The sequence below is a fragment of the Ostrea edulis genome, chromosome 2 (genome assembly GCF_947568905.1).
Source record: "Ostrea edulis chromosome 2, xbOstEdul1.1, whole genome shotgun sequence".
NCBI classification, from domain to species: Eukaryota; Metazoa; Mollusca; class Bivalvia; order Ostreida; family Ostreidae; genus Ostrea; species Ostrea edulis.
The window spans coordinates 95,067,460-95,088,375 of NC_079165.1; the positions used below are offsets into that span (position 1 = coordinate 95,067,460).

General features: G+C 35.0%; 1 protein-coding gene across 3 annotated transcripts in view; it reads left to right on the forward strand.

Annotated features, from left to right (window-relative positions):
• The window catches only part of LOC125682554 (transcriptional regulator ATRX-like), a 52,844-nt gene that overhangs the window by 17,471 nt on the left and 14,457 nt on the right, over positions 1-20,916 (forward strand). For 2 of the 3 annotated variants that reach the window (XM_056155614.1, XM_056155616.1), the window contains 14 exons: positions 315-522; positions 3,552-3,716; positions 5,620-5,773; positions 7,270-7,379; positions 8,729-8,872; positions 9,025-9,202; positions 10,862-10,999; positions 12,113-12,288; positions 12,593-12,835; positions 14,941-14,976; positions 15,859-16,064; positions 16,192-16,247; positions 18,869-19,022; positions 20,494-20,737. In XM_056155614.1, coding sequence (XP_056011589.1) covers positions 315-522; positions 3,552-3,716; positions 5,620-5,773; positions 7,270-7,379; positions 8,729-8,872; positions 9,025-9,202; positions 10,862-10,999; positions 12,113-12,288; positions 12,593-12,835; positions 14,941-14,976; positions 15,859-16,064; positions 16,192-16,247; positions 18,869-19,022; positions 20,494-20,737 — 2,212 coding nt within the window. The remainder of the gene's footprint in view (positions 1-314; positions 523-3,551; positions 3,717-5,619; positions 5,774-7,269; positions 7,380-8,728; positions 8,873-9,024; positions 9,203-10,861; positions 11,000-12,112; positions 12,289-12,592; positions 12,836-14,940; positions 14,977-15,858; positions 16,065-16,191; positions 16,248-18,868; positions 19,023-20,493; positions 20,738-20,916) is intronic. The other variant, XM_056155615.1, reaches the window with a different exon arrangement.

Below are 20,916 nucleotides of genomic sequence, written 5' to 3' on the forward strand. Positions count from 1 at the left end.
ATAATCGATTATGGTTTTTGGTCCGATTGCCTATCACTAATTAAAAATGAATTACTAATAGTCTATGACTGGGTTTACATCAAAGTCTTCTTCATAATACTTTAAAAAATCTTTTAAAAACTACAACAGGACAATTTTTCAAATTTGATATGTTGTATACACTCAAAGTTGTTCTTACCTTGACCCCCTTGGACTAGGAGGACCACAATGGGATTTGAAGTTTATACTGGGTAAATACAGCTGCTCAGATGAGCTATGTGGCTTATGAACTTCTTGATGATGTATTCACAGGTTGTATAACTGTTGATTTTCAGGAAGAAGAGGAAAGCAGAATCTTCCAGTAGTGAGAAAAATGAAACAGACAGCGAGGAAGAATTTATCACATTAGGAAAGAAGAAGAAAAAGCCGGCTAAAGGTGGTAAAAAGAAGGCAGGCACGGGGAAAGCTAGGAAGAGGCGAAGAATCAAAGCTCCTAGCAGTTCTGATGACGAAGAAGCTGTCAGTGACGAAGACAACGATGAGGTAAGTGGATTTAGTTCATGACAAAAACCTGGGATTCTTCTCTTCAAGATTATTGTTTCATATTGCATTTTAGACTGTCAGTCACCAGCTTGTGTAAGAACAGAATATGGTTAGGCCCACACTTGAGCATAAGACATTACCCATGTTAACAGAATATTTTTCAGTTTGGAAAAATCAGTGTTAGGCCAATTCAACTTAATTAGTAGATTATCATCCAGGATCAGCAAAAAGTATGGGGCGGGTGGGAGGATTTTAATTTTTTTATTTTAATTTTCTGAGAAAAATATTAAAGACAAACGATGTTTTTTTCCCCAACAGATCCGCATCATTTAATGGCAGATGGATATCAATCTATGCTATTTTCATACACTAATTCCAGGTTAAGCTTTAATTTAAGGATATAACAGAAATATACCTAAGGGCTGTTCCATTAAAACATATGAGGTACCCGGGGACGGCAATTTTAAAAAAAATCTATGGGTGCTTGTCATTGGTAGAAAATTGCATCTATGGTGGGTACCTACTGCCAGAAAACTGCATCTGTGGGTGGTTGTTTTGATAAAATCTTTATTTTTTTACCGAAACTGAGAGGAATGCAACAAGAGAAGGGAAGGGTTGAAAGTAGAATGTGAAACAAACGCCGTTTTCTGTCTTCATTTTATCTCGGTCGATGAAGTACCGCGATCCGGTTATCGTTTCCGGTTTGACTCTAAAATTATAGCGACCGGAAATTAGGATTATCTCCCTTGTCCAAAATGGAAAACGAAACGTGCTCGTGGTCCATTGAAACGGGTTTTTTTTTTTAATTCTGCCGATTCTACCCAACATGTCAAATCGAAAATAAAAATAAAATGCATTTTCAATTTTACGAATAGAAAATCGTGAAACGCAAACGTATTGATTTGTATTTGGTAATCACTATTCGTTTTGTGAAATATCTTTATTCCGTATTTTTAAAAACCATGTAAACAGATATGGCCACGCACGATGACAGTAACGATACCTATATCATTCTTGGCGATGAAACAGATGCTGAGATGACATTTCATCACGAAATAAAGGAATTGATAGAAATAAATATTTCTCATACAATTGGCGGTATTCTTGCTGCTAACATAACACAAAATGCAGTGCTATTTGGGTGTTTAAAGATGAGAGGAAGGTACAGTTGTTAGCGACTTTACTAGATTGGATGTTCTATCGTTAAAGTGATAATGTCCTACAGACCCGGTTTGAGTGTGGTGAGGACCTGTACCGAGACACATTTAGATTATTCTAACTAGTGATTGTCATAATAAATGTATTTGAATACATGTACGTGCATCTCTGCCGTCAAAAATCCTAACAGGGAATAGTTCTAACAGTGTGAGAAATTGTTAGATGCTTTTGATATTATGATGAACGCCTGTAAAAAATATGACCAGATAAAACTCAGAAAGGTATGCATATTTCTCGTAAATTAGTATACCTTGTGTAGTAGTGGAAAGAATTTTGAGTATCAAATAAAAATGAAAAACAAGAAACTTTTCTTTCAAAAAGATGGTAGATAATTCCATGGGCATGTCTATGTGGGGAAAATTGGGGTTAAAAATTATTTCATGGGGGTATAAACATTCTGAAACTAAAAGTGGAATTTCTACATACAATTGTAATTTAGTGCTTACTGTATATTAATTTTTTTTCTTTATGTTTACAATTTGTTAATGTAAAATCTTTATTGAGCATAATACAGCAAAATTACTGAACAACATTATATAAATACTGGATACATCAAAGAGATATGACCTTACACATTCTCGGCTTATGTTCTACCAAAGTGTAACATAGATACATGTATATAGTTATACACTGAATTTGAAATTGCATTTTTTTTCCAAAATTCATATTAATGTACTAGTCACTCTAAAGAATTTTTTATCTAATATTTTTAAAATACATGTTTTGTTTATTTGTACTCATGAAATAATGTTAATGATTTATTGAAAATGAAACAATAGATATTAAAAATGTTTATTTTATTTTATTTTTTTTCCTCCCGACCGACCCTAAATTTTATTTTTAAAATCCGTAAACCAATAAATTAAAAAACTGTGGCCTAATAGTTGTTCTTGAACATTTACAAAACTAGGCTTTTTATGGACAGGTAGACTTATAAAATTGATTTAGCTCATCGTGTTTAAGAAAGACAGTCTTGATAAAATAAATTGATGGTTCTATGATTAAGCTTCATTGATGGCCAGTTATTTGAATGGTGATGAGACCCAAGATACTCTTCTCTTTACTATCATGCTTGGGAACATCTGAAAATAGACCTCTATTCAGGGGTTATAAATAGTCATTCATACATATTGAATTTAAAGAAAAAGTGTATTTCACATTTATTTCACTTCTATGGGTGGTGCCGCACTATCTAAAATTGCTTCTGTGAGTGGTCCCTCATTACATTTTTATGCTTCTATGGGTGGTTACCCAAATTTTAAAGTGCCTTCCCTGGGTACCTCATATGTTTTAATGGAACAACCCTAACTTCTTCAAGATTTACGTCTGTAAGAAAGCGAGAAATTAAGAAAACCATATAAATCTATTTTCTTCACGTGACTTTTCACGTTCCTATACCGGAAATGTAAACAAGAAATGTAAATACCGGAATTGGACATGAAAATATTCCGGAAATCGCAAGTTTCGCAAAATAAAAAAAATTGGGGCGGGCCAATTTTTGAGGGGCGGGCGGGAATGATAATCTATCAATTAAGTTGAATTGGCCTTATATATATATACATGTATATATATATATATATATATATATATATATATATTTATATTTAATGTGTGTGTATGTATGTCTCTATTGAATTGGGATTGGTATATATACATGTACGTGCAGTGGTTATGAAAGTGCATTGAATTTCTTTTAGAAATAAGATATGACCGAATTTGATGAAATCTCTAGTGTTTATATTTGATATGTATCACCAATATAGTCATAGTCAAAGTAGTTATTCAGTATGGTATGATAATTATTGCTATAGGCTGAAAGTGGATCTGGGGACGATGATGATCCTGATACACCAAAGAGACTGAAAAGGAAGAAGATAAGGAAGATTAAATCTGAAAAGAAATTGACCTCTGTGACCAAGTCAGCTGTTAAAGCTGAAGAAGAAAGAAGAAGGAGGATAGCAGAAAAGCAGAAATTGGTAAGTTCACACATTTTTCTTGATGTTACAATTTGATTACAAGAATTTGATCACTTTCTTATTGTTAATGCAAACATACATGTATGGATAAGATTTGATGATGGTACTTCACCTTAGCCAAAGGATTGTGTCTGTCTTCCTCTGAAATTTTTAAAGTTTTAATTTTCATGCCCCTGTCTTGAAATTGTAAAAGTATAATGTTTCCCTTTATGAAGTTTTGTTCCTTTTGGACTACTATCAGCAGAGCTGACAATTCGATTGAATTTAGTTTTATGGACTTTTTGATATATCTGTAAATATCTATATACACTGTAGCTAGTTCCATATTTACTTTTCAATGAAAGTAGTATTTGTGTCAATTCAACACAATCAGACACAAGTAGATCTTGTAAGAACAACTTAACTACTAGGCCTTAGTACTGCAGGCTACTTCACGACACGATACACATGATGCGATCTGACGTGAATCTGCAGGCTATGTCACGACACTATACACATGATGCGATCTGACGTGTATCTGCAGGCTACTTCACGGCACGATACACATCATGATGCGATCTAACGTGAATCTCAATATACTTTTCTTGACTTTGATGACTTAAAATTTCTTAGTTTTCTGTTGTTTATTTTGTAATGGCAGTCCATGATGAAAATTACAAGACCTGCTGTATTGATATGTTGATATTAGAGCCAATGGCATTAGAATACAGTAAACAAACTTCTATATGCGTGCGAGAAATATGTAAGAGATTTATGATCACCTTTGAGTTGCGAATATTTATCATTGTGGATGTTTGCAGCAACAAAGAAGTATAAACAAAACTAGACACATTACACAAAACTGACCACTTGGAATTAAGTATGATGCCTAGTTCAAGATAAGCCTAGGAGAAATGTGTGAAATTATTTTCCATTTCATTTTTGACCTTCTTAAGCTATACTGACATTGCAAAGCAAATTAAAGTGACCTGCCCCTTCATCATGAATGTTGATCCTAATTCTTTTATTTTGACTTTCACTTTATGAATTCCCGAAATTGTGTGACCTACTTGTATATATATATAGATTACAGTGTATCTTAGTATTATGTCAAACAGAATTTTTTTTTATGCTTTCAAAAAACTAGTTTAAAAAATGGAACTTTTGATGATATTTTAAAAATGGCCTTATTTTAAGTTAACAGGCATTCAAACTACTCATACACAACATACAGTACATGTACAATATATATTGTTTTGGATTGGATCCGAGATTTTACACAGTATTTACCTTTTAATGTTTTTGCCTTTGATATCTTTTCAAATTATAATCCCGTGGGGATCCGGGTTAGAATAGGTCAAGTACCCCTTGCTTGTTGTAAGAGGCAACTTAATGGGGCGGTCCTTCGGATGAGACCGCAAAATCCGAGGTCCCGTGTCACAGCAGGTGTGGTACGATAAAGATCCCTCCCTGCTCAAAGACTGTAAGCGCCGAGCATAGTCCTAAATTGTGCACCCCTTCACCAGCAAACGCAACGTCTCCATATGAGTGAAAAATTCTCGAGTGTCCCAATATAAATCAATCAATCAAATTATAATGATTGCCATTTCCACATGAATGTGCTGCAGTTGTAAGCATTGTGTGTATGTTGATGAATGTAGTATGTCTGTTTGAACAGCTGAGAATGCTGTTAGAAAGAAAAGTAGAATGTAAAGAAATGGTGCAACACACTTCATGAAATGTCCCTCATGTATCTTTCAAAAATGAAATTTATTTCTTGGATGAAACACACTTTGGGATGAAATAAAACGTGACTATTCAATTATGGAAAGTAATCATAGACTAGTCTTCCATCGGCCATTTGTGATGAAAAAAAAATACACATATAATAGTTGGTTTACAGGATGTTTACTGATTTTGATAGTTCAATGGTATTGTGCAAGAAGTGGATGAGTCATCTCCCACCAAGTGCCCTCTAACAAAGCAGCTAGTTTTGGACTTTGAAGAAGAGACCAAGAAACCTCTCATTGAAGTGGATAAAGGACTAGTTGTTAAACTGAAACCCCACCAAGTTGAAGGTAAAAGAAGAAATCTGTATTCAGCGTTTTCTCTTTTATGTAACTGATACCGTTATATAAATGGTACCATTCCCAACGCCAACTACTATTGATTTTTCTCAATTTGAGACCCAAAAAATTCCCAATAACTCACTGCTAATTTTTTTTTTAGAAATTTGAGGGTTGTAATTCGCTGTGTATGAAACATTGTACAAGTTGATGAATTTCTTCACTTCTTCTTGAATGGATAGAAGAGGTCTGTGAAAATGGTATCGTTTGTAAGCATTTTAAAACAAATATCATTTGTTAGAGCTGAAACAGTTCCCCGAAAAACTGATGCTGTTCAATGTAGAGACTGCTTCAATGTTTGATTCACTGCCTCAATTTTCAGTTCGATACGGGTTTTTTTGTAAAATCGGGTTTGGTATTTTTTTTAAGTTGTAGGAGAAACCTATTTTGAAAGTTGGTATAACATAAGCCTTAGGCTAAGCAAAAATTAAAAAATGGTTCTCTTTTAGGAAATCAAATTAGGCAGGCATGTTTTTAGGTCACCGGAGTACATGGAAACTGGTCAGCATCTGTCGTCAGTCATGTGTTAGCAATTGAACATTTTTAACTTCTCGATAACTACCATTCCAATTCTTTTCAAATTTGTTATGAAGTAACTGGGACAAGGGTGACTTGAATTATAAGTTTCAGGACTCCTGCTCTCTTGGGACATTAGGGGCAGAGCAAAAACTACCAAAAATTGACCATTTTTCTAAAAAAAAAAATCTTCTCCACAACTGCATATCTTTAAAAAAAAAAACCAAAATGCATAGTGATGTAGAACAGGAAGGTCTATCAGGGATTTATCAAGGTTCTATTTACAATCAGTAAAGGGTACCTTTCCCCTATGGACAAAAAAATGAATATTTTCTCTTCCACAGGTAAAAATTTCCCTTCTATTGTAGAAACTACACATGGTTGTATGAGAATTTTAACAAATCATTTTCTTATATTCTAAGTCTTTCTGTGATTATCAAAGTCGACCTGTATTGATATATATTGTAATCTTAGGGACAAATGTAACCATCTCCAATCAAATCAAATGATTTACCCACATATAATTTTTCATCTTGTATTCAAAAATGAATTTATTCATTTATAAGTCTAGATGCATAAACACAGGAAAGAAAATCTTTGTTTTAAAAAGCTTTCTTCCCCAGAACAATAAGGTCATGTCAATCACATTAATAAGGAGACATCCCTATGTTATGTGAATTCAAGTTTGATTACATAGTGACCCTTTGGGCAAGGTTTGAACACAATATGGGGTCAACAATTTTTCATGGGAATAAAGATTGGAAAAAAAATAATCTTTTAAATTCACAAAAGCTGAAATGAGCAGTCTAGAGGGACCCAAGTGGGCGATGTGGCCCATGGGCCTTTTGTTATTGGAATAGCTCCAATGGCTTCCAGATACAAATTGAATGGGAAGCATTCATTACATTACTTTTTTTTTTAATCCTTTCTAGCTGTACAATTTGTTTGGGATTGTACATATGAATCACTGAAAAGAGCTAAAAAGGAGGAAGGATCTGGTTGCATCTTAGCTCACTGCATGGGTCTTGGAAAAACCTTATCCGTAAGTACATGTACAGTATATAACAACAACAAAAGTAACTCCGTGGATGAATATGAAAAACTACAAGCTTATATGGAGTTAATGCAGCTTTGAAGAATATCTTTTTTAATGGATGTCTATTGTCATCTGAGCCTGAGCCAAAGTTCAAATAAGCTTTTCTAATCAAATTTTCTCCTTCATTTGTCTGTCTTTGACTTGTCCTACAGAACGAGAAGAAAGTTCTCAGCCAAACGTATCTCAAAGCATGTAAGATTCAACATCTAGAAATGAATGACTTCTCTCTTTTCCAAAATGAGGGAGTTAATTCATATCAGGAGGTACTCTACATCGTCATAATGGCTGACTTCCTTTTAAAACATGGATGAAAATATAAATATCAGCAATATTTGTCTATTCATTAAAAAAGATTCTTGCCTAGGTGAGTAGCACAGTAGGTTAGCACGTCAACTGATCGCGAGTTTGAGTCCAGCATGGGTTTTAGATTTTTCTCAGATTACTTTCAACTAAAACTGCATTTTTTGACTAAATAATGTAAATTTAAAAGTTTTCAATTTCAAAATATTGTACATATCCTCTACTTTTCATCCATATCAAATTTCTCTAGTGTAGCATACCTCCTTAAAAGTTCCAGAGTAGGTGATGCCATTTAAAACCCTTGTCCACAAACATTGTGCCACAAGTTAAAAAACTATACATGAAACATGGATTATATAGTGTAGTTTAAATTTGATAATAATCATAGTCCCTTGAGTTGGAGTGGTATCACAAAGTATTTGTAGGGGATGTACAGGTAGTGTAAATTCAGATATGTTCAAACAAATTGTTTCTGGGTCCACAAATGCCCTCTAGAGAAATAGATATTTTACATATGGAATATGATTTCGACAGGTTGAGAGGGATGACCGATATGTTGAGAATTCTGTAAGCGCTGATAACTTGTGCCATTCTCACAGCATAACAAAATGATACATGTAAATCAATAAATGTCAGCATTATATTTCATCTGTGTCACAGTTTTAGTGAAGCTTCTGGATTAATCCCATTAAAGTTTGATGCAATGTTTATTATTTTTGTTTTAATATGAATGAAATGATACAGGAGAGATACCATGGCTTGTTCACCTCAATGTCGGGTGAATGGGACGTGTGTAATTTGTGGACTTACTGCTGATTATAAGGACAAATGTATAATTAGAACCTTGGCTTAATGTGAGCCAGTAGGGGGGTTCAAAATTATTTGTTTCATGCATTGGTGTATGAAAGAGGAATGTGGGCATTTTGAATCATTTGCTTCTGATAATAATTCTCATGAATGAATGATTATTAGTTTGGTGTTGATTTTTTTTCCAGCTAATAACGTTTATTCATACCATGCTAACCAATAGCAAGAAGACAAAGGTGAGCACCTGTCTTATCGTGGCCCCCCTAAACACCGTCCTTAACTGGCAGTACGAGTTTGAAATGTGGCAGGAATTTACCAGAAAGGAAGTAGATGTAAGTATAGTTCTATTTAACAGACAGAACAATATTGTTTAAAAGTTGATCAAAGAATACAGAGAAATGTTGATAATCAGTATTTATGAAATTCGGATGTGTAACACATATTGGACCTTGGATATTACAAACACTGATTGTTGGCCTTGAAGGTGTATGAGATATCTTCAGTGAAGCAGAATGTGGATCGAGCTACAGCGCTAAAGAACTGGCACAGCGATGGTGGAGTGATGATCTTGGGATATGACATGTTAAGAAACCTCACACAAGGCAGTCACTGTAGAAGCAAAAACCAGAAGAAAATATTCACTGAAACCCTGGTGGACCCAGGTATGGAGATATGCAATGTATTGGTTAAACAGTAAATCAGCAGAATTTAACTTCAAGTGATGATGAGTCTGAAATCCTTTGTGTTACCCACAATATCATTGACAGGGTCTATCTATCTGTCTGTATGTCTGTCTGAGATGTGTATATTTGTGTAAGGATGAGTACATGCACAACACTGACTAATAATGCATTAGGATTGAATTTATAAACACAGCAGACTTGGAGATCCTCCACGTTAATTTATAAACACAGCGGACTTGGAGATCCTCCACTTTGCCCTTGTGATTCAGAGTAGTAAGCAGTCACAAATCTTGGCAATATTTCTTGAATACAGATAAAAGTTGGTTTCCAGTTAATTTTATAGATGTGTAATGTAATGAACCTAAAACAGTTTTGGAATTGGGATATATTCAGTTTATATATATTCTTTGGTCAGTTTATTTTTATCCTCCTTCAACAATAGAGCATGGGACATATATGTGTGTGTGTGTGTTTGAGAGAGACAGACAGATAGACAGAATGTAGAGAGAGAGACAGACAAATAGACAGAATGTAGAGAGACAGACAGATAGACAGAATGTAGAGAGAGAGACAGACAAATAGACAGAATGTAGAGAGACAGACAAATAGACAGAATGTAGAGAGACAGACAGATAGACAGAATGTATAGAGATAGACAGAATGTAGAGAGAGAGACAGAATGTAGAGAGAGAGACAGACAGATAGACAGAATGTATAGAGACAGATAGACAGAATGTAGAGAGACAGATAGACAGAATGTAGAGAGAGACAGACAGATAGACAGAAGGTAGAGAGAGAGACAGATAGACAGAATGTAGAGAGAGAGACAGACAGAATGTAGAGAGAGATACACAGACAGAATGTAGACATTATTTCCAATCACTCCAACCCAAACGGAGAAAGAAAGAATGATCCCTACCAATTTCATTAACTTTGGTCTGTTGTGGATTAAGCTTAGAAATGCTCCACTGACTGACCTCTTGTGACTACTTACCATGAATTCTTCTATCATCCACCTTGTGCGAACAAATCATTCACTTTGAGATTGTTAAAGGTTTGCAAATGAAGACTCAACTTAAATGTACAGTATAACCTCGTTAATTCAGATGCTGTGGTTCTAGGTAAAGTCATTTTGTTAAACGAGGTGTCTTGAAAGTTGAATCTCCTCTCTAAAGAAAGCAATGATATGCCAAGTATCAGTTTCTAAAATATTTTGTCAGAAACTTAGCTGTACTGTGGTATCTTGTCCAAAGAAATTTGTATTACAAACAAAGTAGTGGACATTGTAGAGATTATCATTACAGACCTACGTGTCAGGCTTGTAGAGATTATCACTACAGACTTCTGTGTCAGGCTTGTAGAGATCATCATTACAGATCTCAGTGTCAGGCTTGTAGAGATTATCACTACAGACCTCCGTGTCAGGCTTGTAGAGATCATCATTACAGATCTCAGTGTCAGGCTTGTAGAGATTATCAGTGTCAGGCTTGCTAAAGTAATGGCAGGTTAGATGAGGATGTGAATTTGGAGTCATACAGTGTAGGTCAATATCAAATGATTTCTGATAATTTGCACAGCAAAGTGAAAGTGGCCTTGTTTTGAAATTATTAGATTAGATGTGTATCTTTTTTTGTACAGGACCAGATTTAGTTGTGTGTGATGAAGGCCATATTCTAAAGAATGACCAGTCTGCCATATCCAAGGCCATGAACAAGATCAAGTCACAACGAAGAGTAGTGCTAACTGGAACTCCATTACAGAATAACCTGATAGAATGTTAGTAATTGTTTTATATCATGGTGAAAGGAATGTTGAGATTATTGTTTCATTAGGCCCCTGATGTTTTTAAGCCACTTGAGTCGCTCAGATGATCTATTGCTATTTGTGCCCATCCTATTGGCCCATTGTCAACTTTGATAGTTATGTATTCTCAAAAACTACAGGACCAATTTTCACCAAAAATTTTAACATCTTTTAGGGTTGGGAAACAAACTCTTTAAATTTTTGTGGTCCATGGGGAAATAAATTATTGGAGATGCTAAAAAATAGTTTGAAAAAACAACTGAGTTTGTGTTCCATGGGTCCAGCAAAATTTGTTAGTATGTAAATAATGTGATATATAACAGGTTGCAAAGCAAAGTATAAGTAAATCTGTGTAAACTGTCCCTGCTTGGAAGACACAGATCCGGATTCTTTTCTTTTGACTTGTTTTGAATTCTTGGAACAGAGGTTAAATTTTTTGTGCTTTTTGTACGTTTGAAGCAAATATAACTTTTTGTTTAAAAACATTTCAAGAATTACCAGCTTCAGGGTCAGTATGTAGACCCCGAGTGAAACTAACGAATACGAAATTAAGTGACTAATGTGCAAGAACCAGTCGCAATGACATTATACACAATTTTGGAGTTGATCTAAAGTTGTAAACAATCGTTAGATAAATAAATATGAAATGGCCACTAATTTTTCATCATCCGTTTGTGAATAAGAATGCCATGTATAATATTTGGTTTACATTATTTAGATTCTTTATTACTTGGGGTTGCGATTAGCGATTAGTTACTCACCATTGCAAGTAAAGGTGCATACGGGCAATCAAATACTAAAAACCCAGTCAACCACACAGTTTTCCCAGAACATTCATAGAATTTGTTTGGGATTTTTAATTTTACTTTAGCTCTTCATAAAAATTTACTAACCAAAATCATTCAAAAAGAAATTGTGGTCTTTTATCAAAGAAATTTCGAAGTCCTAGAAAGAAGTCGCTGGTGATTGAGGGATGGTATAACAGAGTCCCCTTCCCTGCACTCTCTACTTGTCCTACTCACTGGTAGCATTATGTAAAAATAGATTGCTCATCCCATTTACTGATGGCATCTTTTCATATTTCAGATCACTGCATGGTCAATTTTGTAAAACCTAATCTGTTGGGAACAAGCAAAGAGTTTCGCAACCGATTTGTCAACCCAATCACAAATGGACAATGTGCTGACTCTACAGCTCACGATGTGAAGATCATGAAGAGACGAGCTCACATCCTCCATGAGAAGCTGAATGGATGTGTACAGGTACTGTAATTTTACTGTGAGTAAAGAGGATGGTCTATGAAAGTAGTTTCTGAATCAGATTTATGTACTGTAAGTTATAGTTTTACTTATCTTTGTATTACGTTTACATGTACAAATGTGTAGCAAAATTTGTGCATGAAATGTTTTGTAACTTGGTTTTTTAATTACATTTATCAGAATTTGTATTAAAATGATATGCAACCTAATATGTGTGTGCACAGGAATCTTGTATATACATGTACATGCATACAAAATATATGTTCATGCACACTGTACCTAAGTGATAAATTGCTCTTCTTTACAGAGAAAAGACTACAGTTCACTTACAAAGTATTTGCCTCCAAAACATGAGTATGTGATCGCTATTCGCTTATCACCAATGCAGATATCTCTGTATGAAAACTACTTGCGTTTAGCTGGATTTGGAACAGATTCTGCGCCAAGGGCCAACCGTGGGGCCAAGCTGTTTGCCGATTACCAGGCGTTAATGCGAATCTGGACACATCCATGGGTCATGAAGATGGATGAAATTCGTCAAGAAAATAAGGTAAATGGATTTGTATATGAAAGTACAATATACATGTATATCATGTTCGAATTTGAAAAGAATTGTTGAATTTGTTTTTGTAGAAAACTGTGACTACATGTATTTAAATGTGTTATACATGTATAAGTATGTCAGGTAGTTGCATAACACACTGTCAACTGCTGCCTGCAGCAGCCATTTTACCTTAAGGGCACAAGGGGTAATTAATGTGCAGGGCAGCAGCCTGATAAGATTTGTAGGGAGTCAAGAGTTGAAATCTTCTCAAGAAATACTGGGCTAGGAAAGTACCAATTTACTTAAAAGCTTCCTGACAGTGCCGATTTAAAAAATCTCCACAAGAATCACTGGGCTAGGAAAGTACCAATTTACTTAAAAGCTTCCTGACAGTGCCGATTTAAAAAAATCTCCACAAGAAATACTGGGCTAGGAAAGTACCAATTTACTTAAAAGCTTCCTGACAGTGCCGATTTAAAAAATCTTCTCAAGAATCACTGGACTAAGAAAGTACATATTTACATGAAAGCTTCCTGACATAGTTCATATTCAAGTTTGTCAAAATCATGGCCCTGGGGGTAGGATGGGGCCACAATAGGGGATCAAAGTTTTACATACAAATATATAGAGAAAATCTTTAAAAATCTTCTTAAGAACCATTGGGCCAAAGAAGTTAACATTTACATGAAAGCTTCCTGACATGACATAGTGCAGATTCAAGTTTGTAAACATCATGGCCCCCGAGGGTAGGTTGGGGCCACAATAGGTATGCAAGTTTTACATACAAATATATAGGGAAAATCTTTAAATATGGGTCAAGGTGATTTAGGTGAGTGATGTTGCCCATGGGCCTCTTGTTGAAAAATCTTTATATCTATGCAAAATAATGTTCCCTGGTGTTGAAATTAAGTCAGTTACTTTTAAAGATGAAAAACAACGTGTCATAACAGTGCCAGGATGTAAACATGCACTACAGTTGCTATGAAATCTGAACCATATTAGTTGGACCTTTAATTTTAGGATTTGGCTCAACTTCCGATCACTCCGAAGTTATATCAAGTACCTATGAAATTTGAGTTATCGAGAGTCGCCCATATTTACGTACATATGCTATGAATATCATTCCATTCTCTTCATTCATAAGAGAGTTAGAGACATTTTAGTATTATCCAATTAAAATGTAGAACACATGCATCATCACAAGCCAAGTGTCCGATTCGCTTACTCTCATCTCCCCCTTGGTGGATTTAGTCACATTTCTATGCCTTCAAAATGCTTTGACTTTCCAAGGCATCCAATCAAAAGGTGCCATATATACAGTTTGATTTGAATGATGGCGGCCCCCATGTCTAGCCTGTGCTTTCGCCTTTACCATGACATTTTGTCTAAAAAACAAAGACGGCTGATTTTTGGAGAAAATATTGGGGTTTACGATCAACTTCTAGAGATAATCGATTATGTAACTCGCCCAAATGATGATAAAGGACAGTATGTGCTGAAATAAACTGAACAAACTCTGCAAAATTGAGTACAATATCAAAACATTTTTTATTGTTTTCCATCTGTGAACTCCATTTTGTAAACATACACATGTAACAGAAATTATAATGCATTATCTGATTGGTTAGATTTTGTTTTAGTCAAGAACGATAACTCATTCGATCTGTTAGATCGCAGTTCAGTCGCAACTAAATCCGCCAAGGGGAAGATGAGAGTAAGTGAATTGCTTGCGAAGATGATGCACGTGTAAGTAAGTTGGTGGTTTTTACCATGCCAGTCAAATAAGTGTCACAATACAGAACTAAACTTTCAAATGAATTCATTGAAAACAAGAATGTTATACTGATTCAAAAGTTTGCTTACCAAAAATCCAATGATTGTGCATGTAAATGCATGTGTGTTCTGTTCAGATGAAAAGACATACTGTCCACCTGAGTGGACAAAACAGTGTGGAGAAAAAAGAATATTAATGATATTGAGATATTTAATCTTGAAGAAGAAAGAGAGTAGAACCAATATGTTCCCACACTACATTTGGGGAAAACGTAAAAAAGATGGATTATGGATTTTTAGTCAAGTTCATTTACTATACATTTATTTGTATAAGACAGAAAAAGAAAAAAAACTTGAAGGGAAAGGTATTGGATGTATGTTTCATCTAATTGATTTTATTCATTGTGGTGTGGGTTTGTTAAATACACAAAATCATTTGCATGTGTTTGTCTGGCCTTGTTCATTCTGTTAGTGTATACAGAGAAATTTTTGCCCAATTGCATTTGAAATTAATTTTGCTCAGTTCTGAAATTCGTCCATTTCTAAAAGATGAAATAGGGAAAAGGTTAAACTGGCAAAAATTTCACTGTATATATGTATAATATATGTTCAATACTTTACATGTTTTAAATTTCACTATATATATAATATGTTCAGTACTTGACATGTTTTAAATTTCACTATATATATAATATGTTCAGTACTTTACATGTTTTAAATTTCACTGTATATATAATATGTTCAGTACTTGACATGTTTTAAATTTGTGTAGTCATGTTTTACTCCAATTGATAAGGCCATCATTAAAAATATTTTTGTTTGATGTACTCCAACCCACATTTTTCAAGGTGGGTCGGTAGGTAGGTGTTTTTGTTTATTTTTTAATGACATGAAATTTTTTAACATTTAGTTTTAAAGCAAGGAGAATTTTCTATTTTTCAAGGGAACCCCCCCCCCCCCCCCCCCCCCTGAAAAAAATGATCGGGTAGGAGCAAATTTGACGGGTCGGTCGGAGTACATCAAACAAATCCATTTTTATTTTTGGCCTAAAATAAGTTTCCTGATTAGTTCAGATGTTAACAAGGGAAAAGGTTAATACTGAGACATACATCACAGTTTTGTTCCTACAGGATTGCTTTAAATAGGAGTCTGACTGGACACCAGTAAAGGTGTGATACATGTACAGTGACACCTTCGAAAGCATGAAATACATGTATAATATTCAATTGCATTGTTCCTGTTTTGTTGATATACAGATGATGTTTGATGACGAGTCCGACTTTTTGGACGATTCCAATGACAGTGATGGTGGCGGCTCCGATTCCTCCAATTCCTCCAGCTCGTCCTCGCCATCCGAGGTTTCTGTGAAGTCCAATTGTTCCGGAGGAAGCCGCAAGACCCGCAGCAAGAGAACGAAAACGGGATCTGACCAGGAAGAGGAAGCCTCTGACAGCGATTCAAAGTCAGTGTTCAGTAACTGTAGTAAAGAAGGATGTGGGGGATATATTGCACAAAATTTTAAATACGTGCTTTGTATATATACATGTATGTTATGTACTTTCTGCTGACATGTTTTGGAAATATTGTAGGAAGAAAGACGAAGTTGTCAAGAAATGGACCACAAGAAGACAACGGGGTGACATCAGTATGTAATCTCTTTATTAGCTAACCGCAGTCAGTGAAATTCTCCGATTGACATCAGTATGTAAACTCTTTATTAGCTAAGGGCTGTTCCAGAAATGATCAAATGGGGGGGTCGGGTGGCAAACAATATTTTTTTGTGTGGGTGGTCGTATTTTTTCATATTTTATTTGGTCCGTGGTTGGACTGTTAAAAAAATGTTTATGATGGGTAGTGGGTAGTTTCTATTGTTTTTTAATTGTGTGCCACGTGGGTGTTGAGTTTTCAGAATATTTTTATTGTCGCTCTTGTCGTGTTGGTTACAAAACGTCGGAGGGAAAATTGAAAACGTGCTTTCGAAATTGGAAGTAACATAGAACTATTCGAGTTGTCGCTCTTTGTAAGGCATAACTTTCTATTTCCATTACAGCACTCTTCACATTAGAGGCGCGTTTAGTAGGGTCCCTTGGGACGTGATGGCGGCGAACTCTGTAGATTATTACAGTTTACTGTGCATCGATCTTGGGAATATTTTGAAATCAATAGGTATTCCGTTTTCTAATAAAAATAGGCAAACCTTGGTTGATTTATGCGAGGGTACCGATGCGTTATATTTATCAGTCAGTGTGATGGTGATATAGAGGCCTCCATTAGAAGACGAACGATTCGTGGAAAAACATATCCATACCCATTTCATGATAATAGCATCACTTGGACTCCCAATCTTTCCAACATTCCCGCCATAGATGCCTTTGATTGTTGATGTGACATCGTTTCTTCAGAACTACTGTGATACAATGTCGCACAGGCATTACCACGTTTTTTTTAATTAGATGGGTCATTGTAAAATGAGTTTTATCAATTTGATGGGTCATGGGGCAATTTTTTATTTTTTTTTTATGGGTGCTTGGTATATACAAAAGGTGCCTCTCCTCCCCATGTATTTATTTCTGGAATAGCCCTAACCGCAGTCAAGTGAAATTCTCAGATTGACGTCAGTATTAGCTAACCGCAGTCAGTGAAATTCTCAGATTGACATCAGTATATAATCTCTTTGTTAGCTACCTGCAGTCAATACTCAATGAAATTTTTTGAATCAATTTTTAGCTCATATGATCTGAAAGCTCAAGTAAGCTATTCTGATCACTTTTTATCCAGCGTAAGTCTGTCTGTCTGTAAACTTTTAACATTTTTGATTACTCCAGAACCACAGGGTTAATTTCAGTCAAACTTGCCATAAAACGTGCTTGGGTAAAGAGGATTCAGGTTTGTTCAAATGAAATGCCACACCCTTTTTGAAGAGATAATCAAGAATTGGTAAAAAATATAATTATGGCATCTTTTAAAAATCTTCTCAGGAACCACTGGTTCAATTTCAATCAAACTTGGCACAAATCAAACTTTGGTGAAGGGATTCAAGTTTGTTCAAATGAAGGGACATGCTCCCTCCAAAGCGGAGAAATCAAGAAAATGCAAAAATAGGGTGGGGGCAAAGTTAAAGATTTATATGAATCTTCCTGACATAGTGTAGGTTCATTTTTGTTCAAACTATGACATGGGTAGGGTAGGGTAGGGCCACAATAGGGGATCAAAGTTTTCCATGCTTGAAAAGTTTGAAAATTTATTCTATATATCACCATGATATATAGAAAAAAAAATTCAAAAATATTATCAAGAACAACAGGGCCATGAATGATCACATTAATTTGCAAACATTCCCAGGTGGTGCAGATTCAAGTTTGTTCAAATGGTGGTCCCTGGAGGTACATGTAGGGTGAGACCACAATAGGGAATCAAAGTTTGATGTTGGAATATAGGAAAATTCTTTCAAAATTTTACAGCAGGGCCATGAATACTCGTATTAATATGTGCATGTACGCATCCCCAGGTAGTGCAGTTTGAAGTTTGTTCAAATTATGACCCCTGGGGAGAGGATGGAAACACAATAGGGGATCAATGTTTTAAAAGGAAACAGGATAAAATTTAAAAAATCTTATCAGGAACAACAGGGCCATGATTAATCATATTGATAATGCAAGCATTTCCAGGAATTGCAGATTCAAAATGTGGGTAAGGTGGGGTCATAATAGGGAATCAAGGTTTTACATGGGAATATAATAATATATAGAAAAAATCTTCTCAATAACAGCAGGGCCATGAATATTCATATTGATATGCAAGCATCCCTGGTAGTACAGATTTAAATTTGTTCGAATCATGATCCCTGGTGGTAGGATGGAGTCCTTGATAAGGGATCAAAGGTTTGATGGGAAGATAGAGTATAAAAATTTTTTTTAAATCTTCTCAAGAAAACAAGACCATGATTACTCATATCAATATGCAAGAATTCCCAGGTAGTGCAGATTCAAATGCTTTCTAATTGTGGTCCCTGAGGGTAGGGTGAGGCCACATTAGGAGATTAAAGTTTAACATGGGAATATATAGGAAAACTCTCCTTCTCAAGAACAACAGGGCCATGGATACTTTAATTAATATGCTAGCATCCCTAGGTAATGCAGATTGAAATATCTGGTGTAGCAATATACATGAGTGGATCAAAGGATCTAATTTTAATTAGATTGAAATACATAAAACTTTTCTTTCCGATGTTATCATCTAGTAAATATTTGTGACACATATAAACAGGTGAGCCAGAGGAGGAAATGGGGCCTCAACCTGTCTCAACAGAGTGGTGGGCAGAATATGTCAAACCAGAGGATGAGGAAAAAATAGAGCTCAGTGGAAAACTAGTCCTGCTATTTGAGATTCTACGGATGAGTGAGGAAATAGGAGATAAAGTGTAAGATTCTCATTATTAAATATATTGTCAGCGGTTCATTAAGAACATAGCATGTTAATTTTGGTCTGTCTGTCTGTAACATTGGTCATGGCTACAATGTCGCCTCAGTATACCACTGCCCTTACATCCACTGTGACATGTGAAGAACAGATGTCTATACATGCTCAACACAACCCCCAAAAAACTGTTATAATGCCAAACTTACTTATTGCCATCTGCCACCTATTTTCAGGTACAATAGGTAAAATTACCTTTATCCCTGTTATCCCTCAATAACAATGCCAATGCATTGAAACTAGAACCCTGAATTACACAAGTAATCAATCAGTCTACATGTACTGTGCAGTGAACTGTGATGAACTTTAATGCATATGAATATAGAGAGGTAGAGGTAATTGTCACAATAGCTTGAATAAAATTCATCTCAAAAGTAAAGATTTTTATGCCCCCGCCACAGAGTGGTCAGTGCATATAGTTTTACCTTTGTCCATCCTTCCACAACACCCAGTTCTCCGAACTTTTTTTTATAAACGCCATGAGATATTGAATTTATATTTTTGTAGGCAGGTGTATATTGATAAGTTACAGATTGAGATTGAGTTTTGTTCCAGTTTGTTCATTTTTGATGGAGTTGGTAGAAAAATTACTGTTCTGACCACTTTTTTGGACCTTTTTCTCTAAGCTTTGAGATATTGAACTTACTTTTTGTATACAGATGTATATTGATGAGTTGCAGATTGAGTTTGAAGTTTTGATCCAGTTCATTGATTTTTATGAAGTTGTAATTATTTTATGACTGTTGTTTAGTTCTTCATTGTATTAAGATGCTTATAACATACAATCTGAAATACCACATTCAATGCTATACTTCGATGGATTTACTGCAGGCGGGGGCATTCGTGTCGTGCTGACACATGTAATTGATATTTTATTTATTTGAATTGACCATGTTGAAAAGAAAGAGGCGAAATTTGAATTACAAACAAAAATTGGAATTTTCTTTTTAGAGGAAAACCCCTGCACTAATTTAAATTCTACAATTTGATATGCTAAGCTTGCATGGGATACCATCTCTGTGTATACCATTGTTAACTGTTGGCAGAACTGTGATTATTTAATTGCTGAAAATTCTTATTCAACTGATGAATAACTTGGAAGACCCAATTTCGACCTACATGAATTCATGTAGAGGGTACAAAATCTCGACATAGATGAAGACTTGTGACTGAATGTCCTACAGTTTGTAGAGAGGGAAATGAATCACGATGCACAAAATTGTCATCTTGTTCACTTTTAGAGAAAGTCACAGGATGCTTAAAAAGTGTGAATAGAGTCAAAATATGACACGTTACATTTTATCTATGCATTAACAAATGAATGTGGTTACTCCTGATTTAGTAATGTATTCTTAATCAAATACATGTATGGAACTGAAAACAGGAGACTTCTTCAACTTTATTTTCATTTACAGGTTAGTTTTCAGCCAGAGTTTACTGTCCTTGAATTTGATAGAAAAGTTTCTGGATCGAATTGATAAGAAACACAGAGAAGAAGCTGAAAAAGACAAAGACAAGGAAGATGAAAAGAAATCAGATGATGGCAAGAAGGAAGATAAAAAGAAATCAGATGATGAAAAGAAGGAAGATAAAAAGAAATCAGATGATGACAAGAAGGAAGATGAAAAGAAATCAGATGATGACAATAAAAATGAAGAAGTAAGTTTTACATTTAGTATTTCTGTTTGCATGTTTAGAGAATATGTAGTACTGCTTATATGTTTCTTCTGAAAAATGAAAGCCACAGTTATTTCTTTTATTGAAATACATGTCCAGTTTTAAAGTATCTGCAGTTGTACTTTCATTTTCAGGTGTGTATACATATCAATGTCAATTTA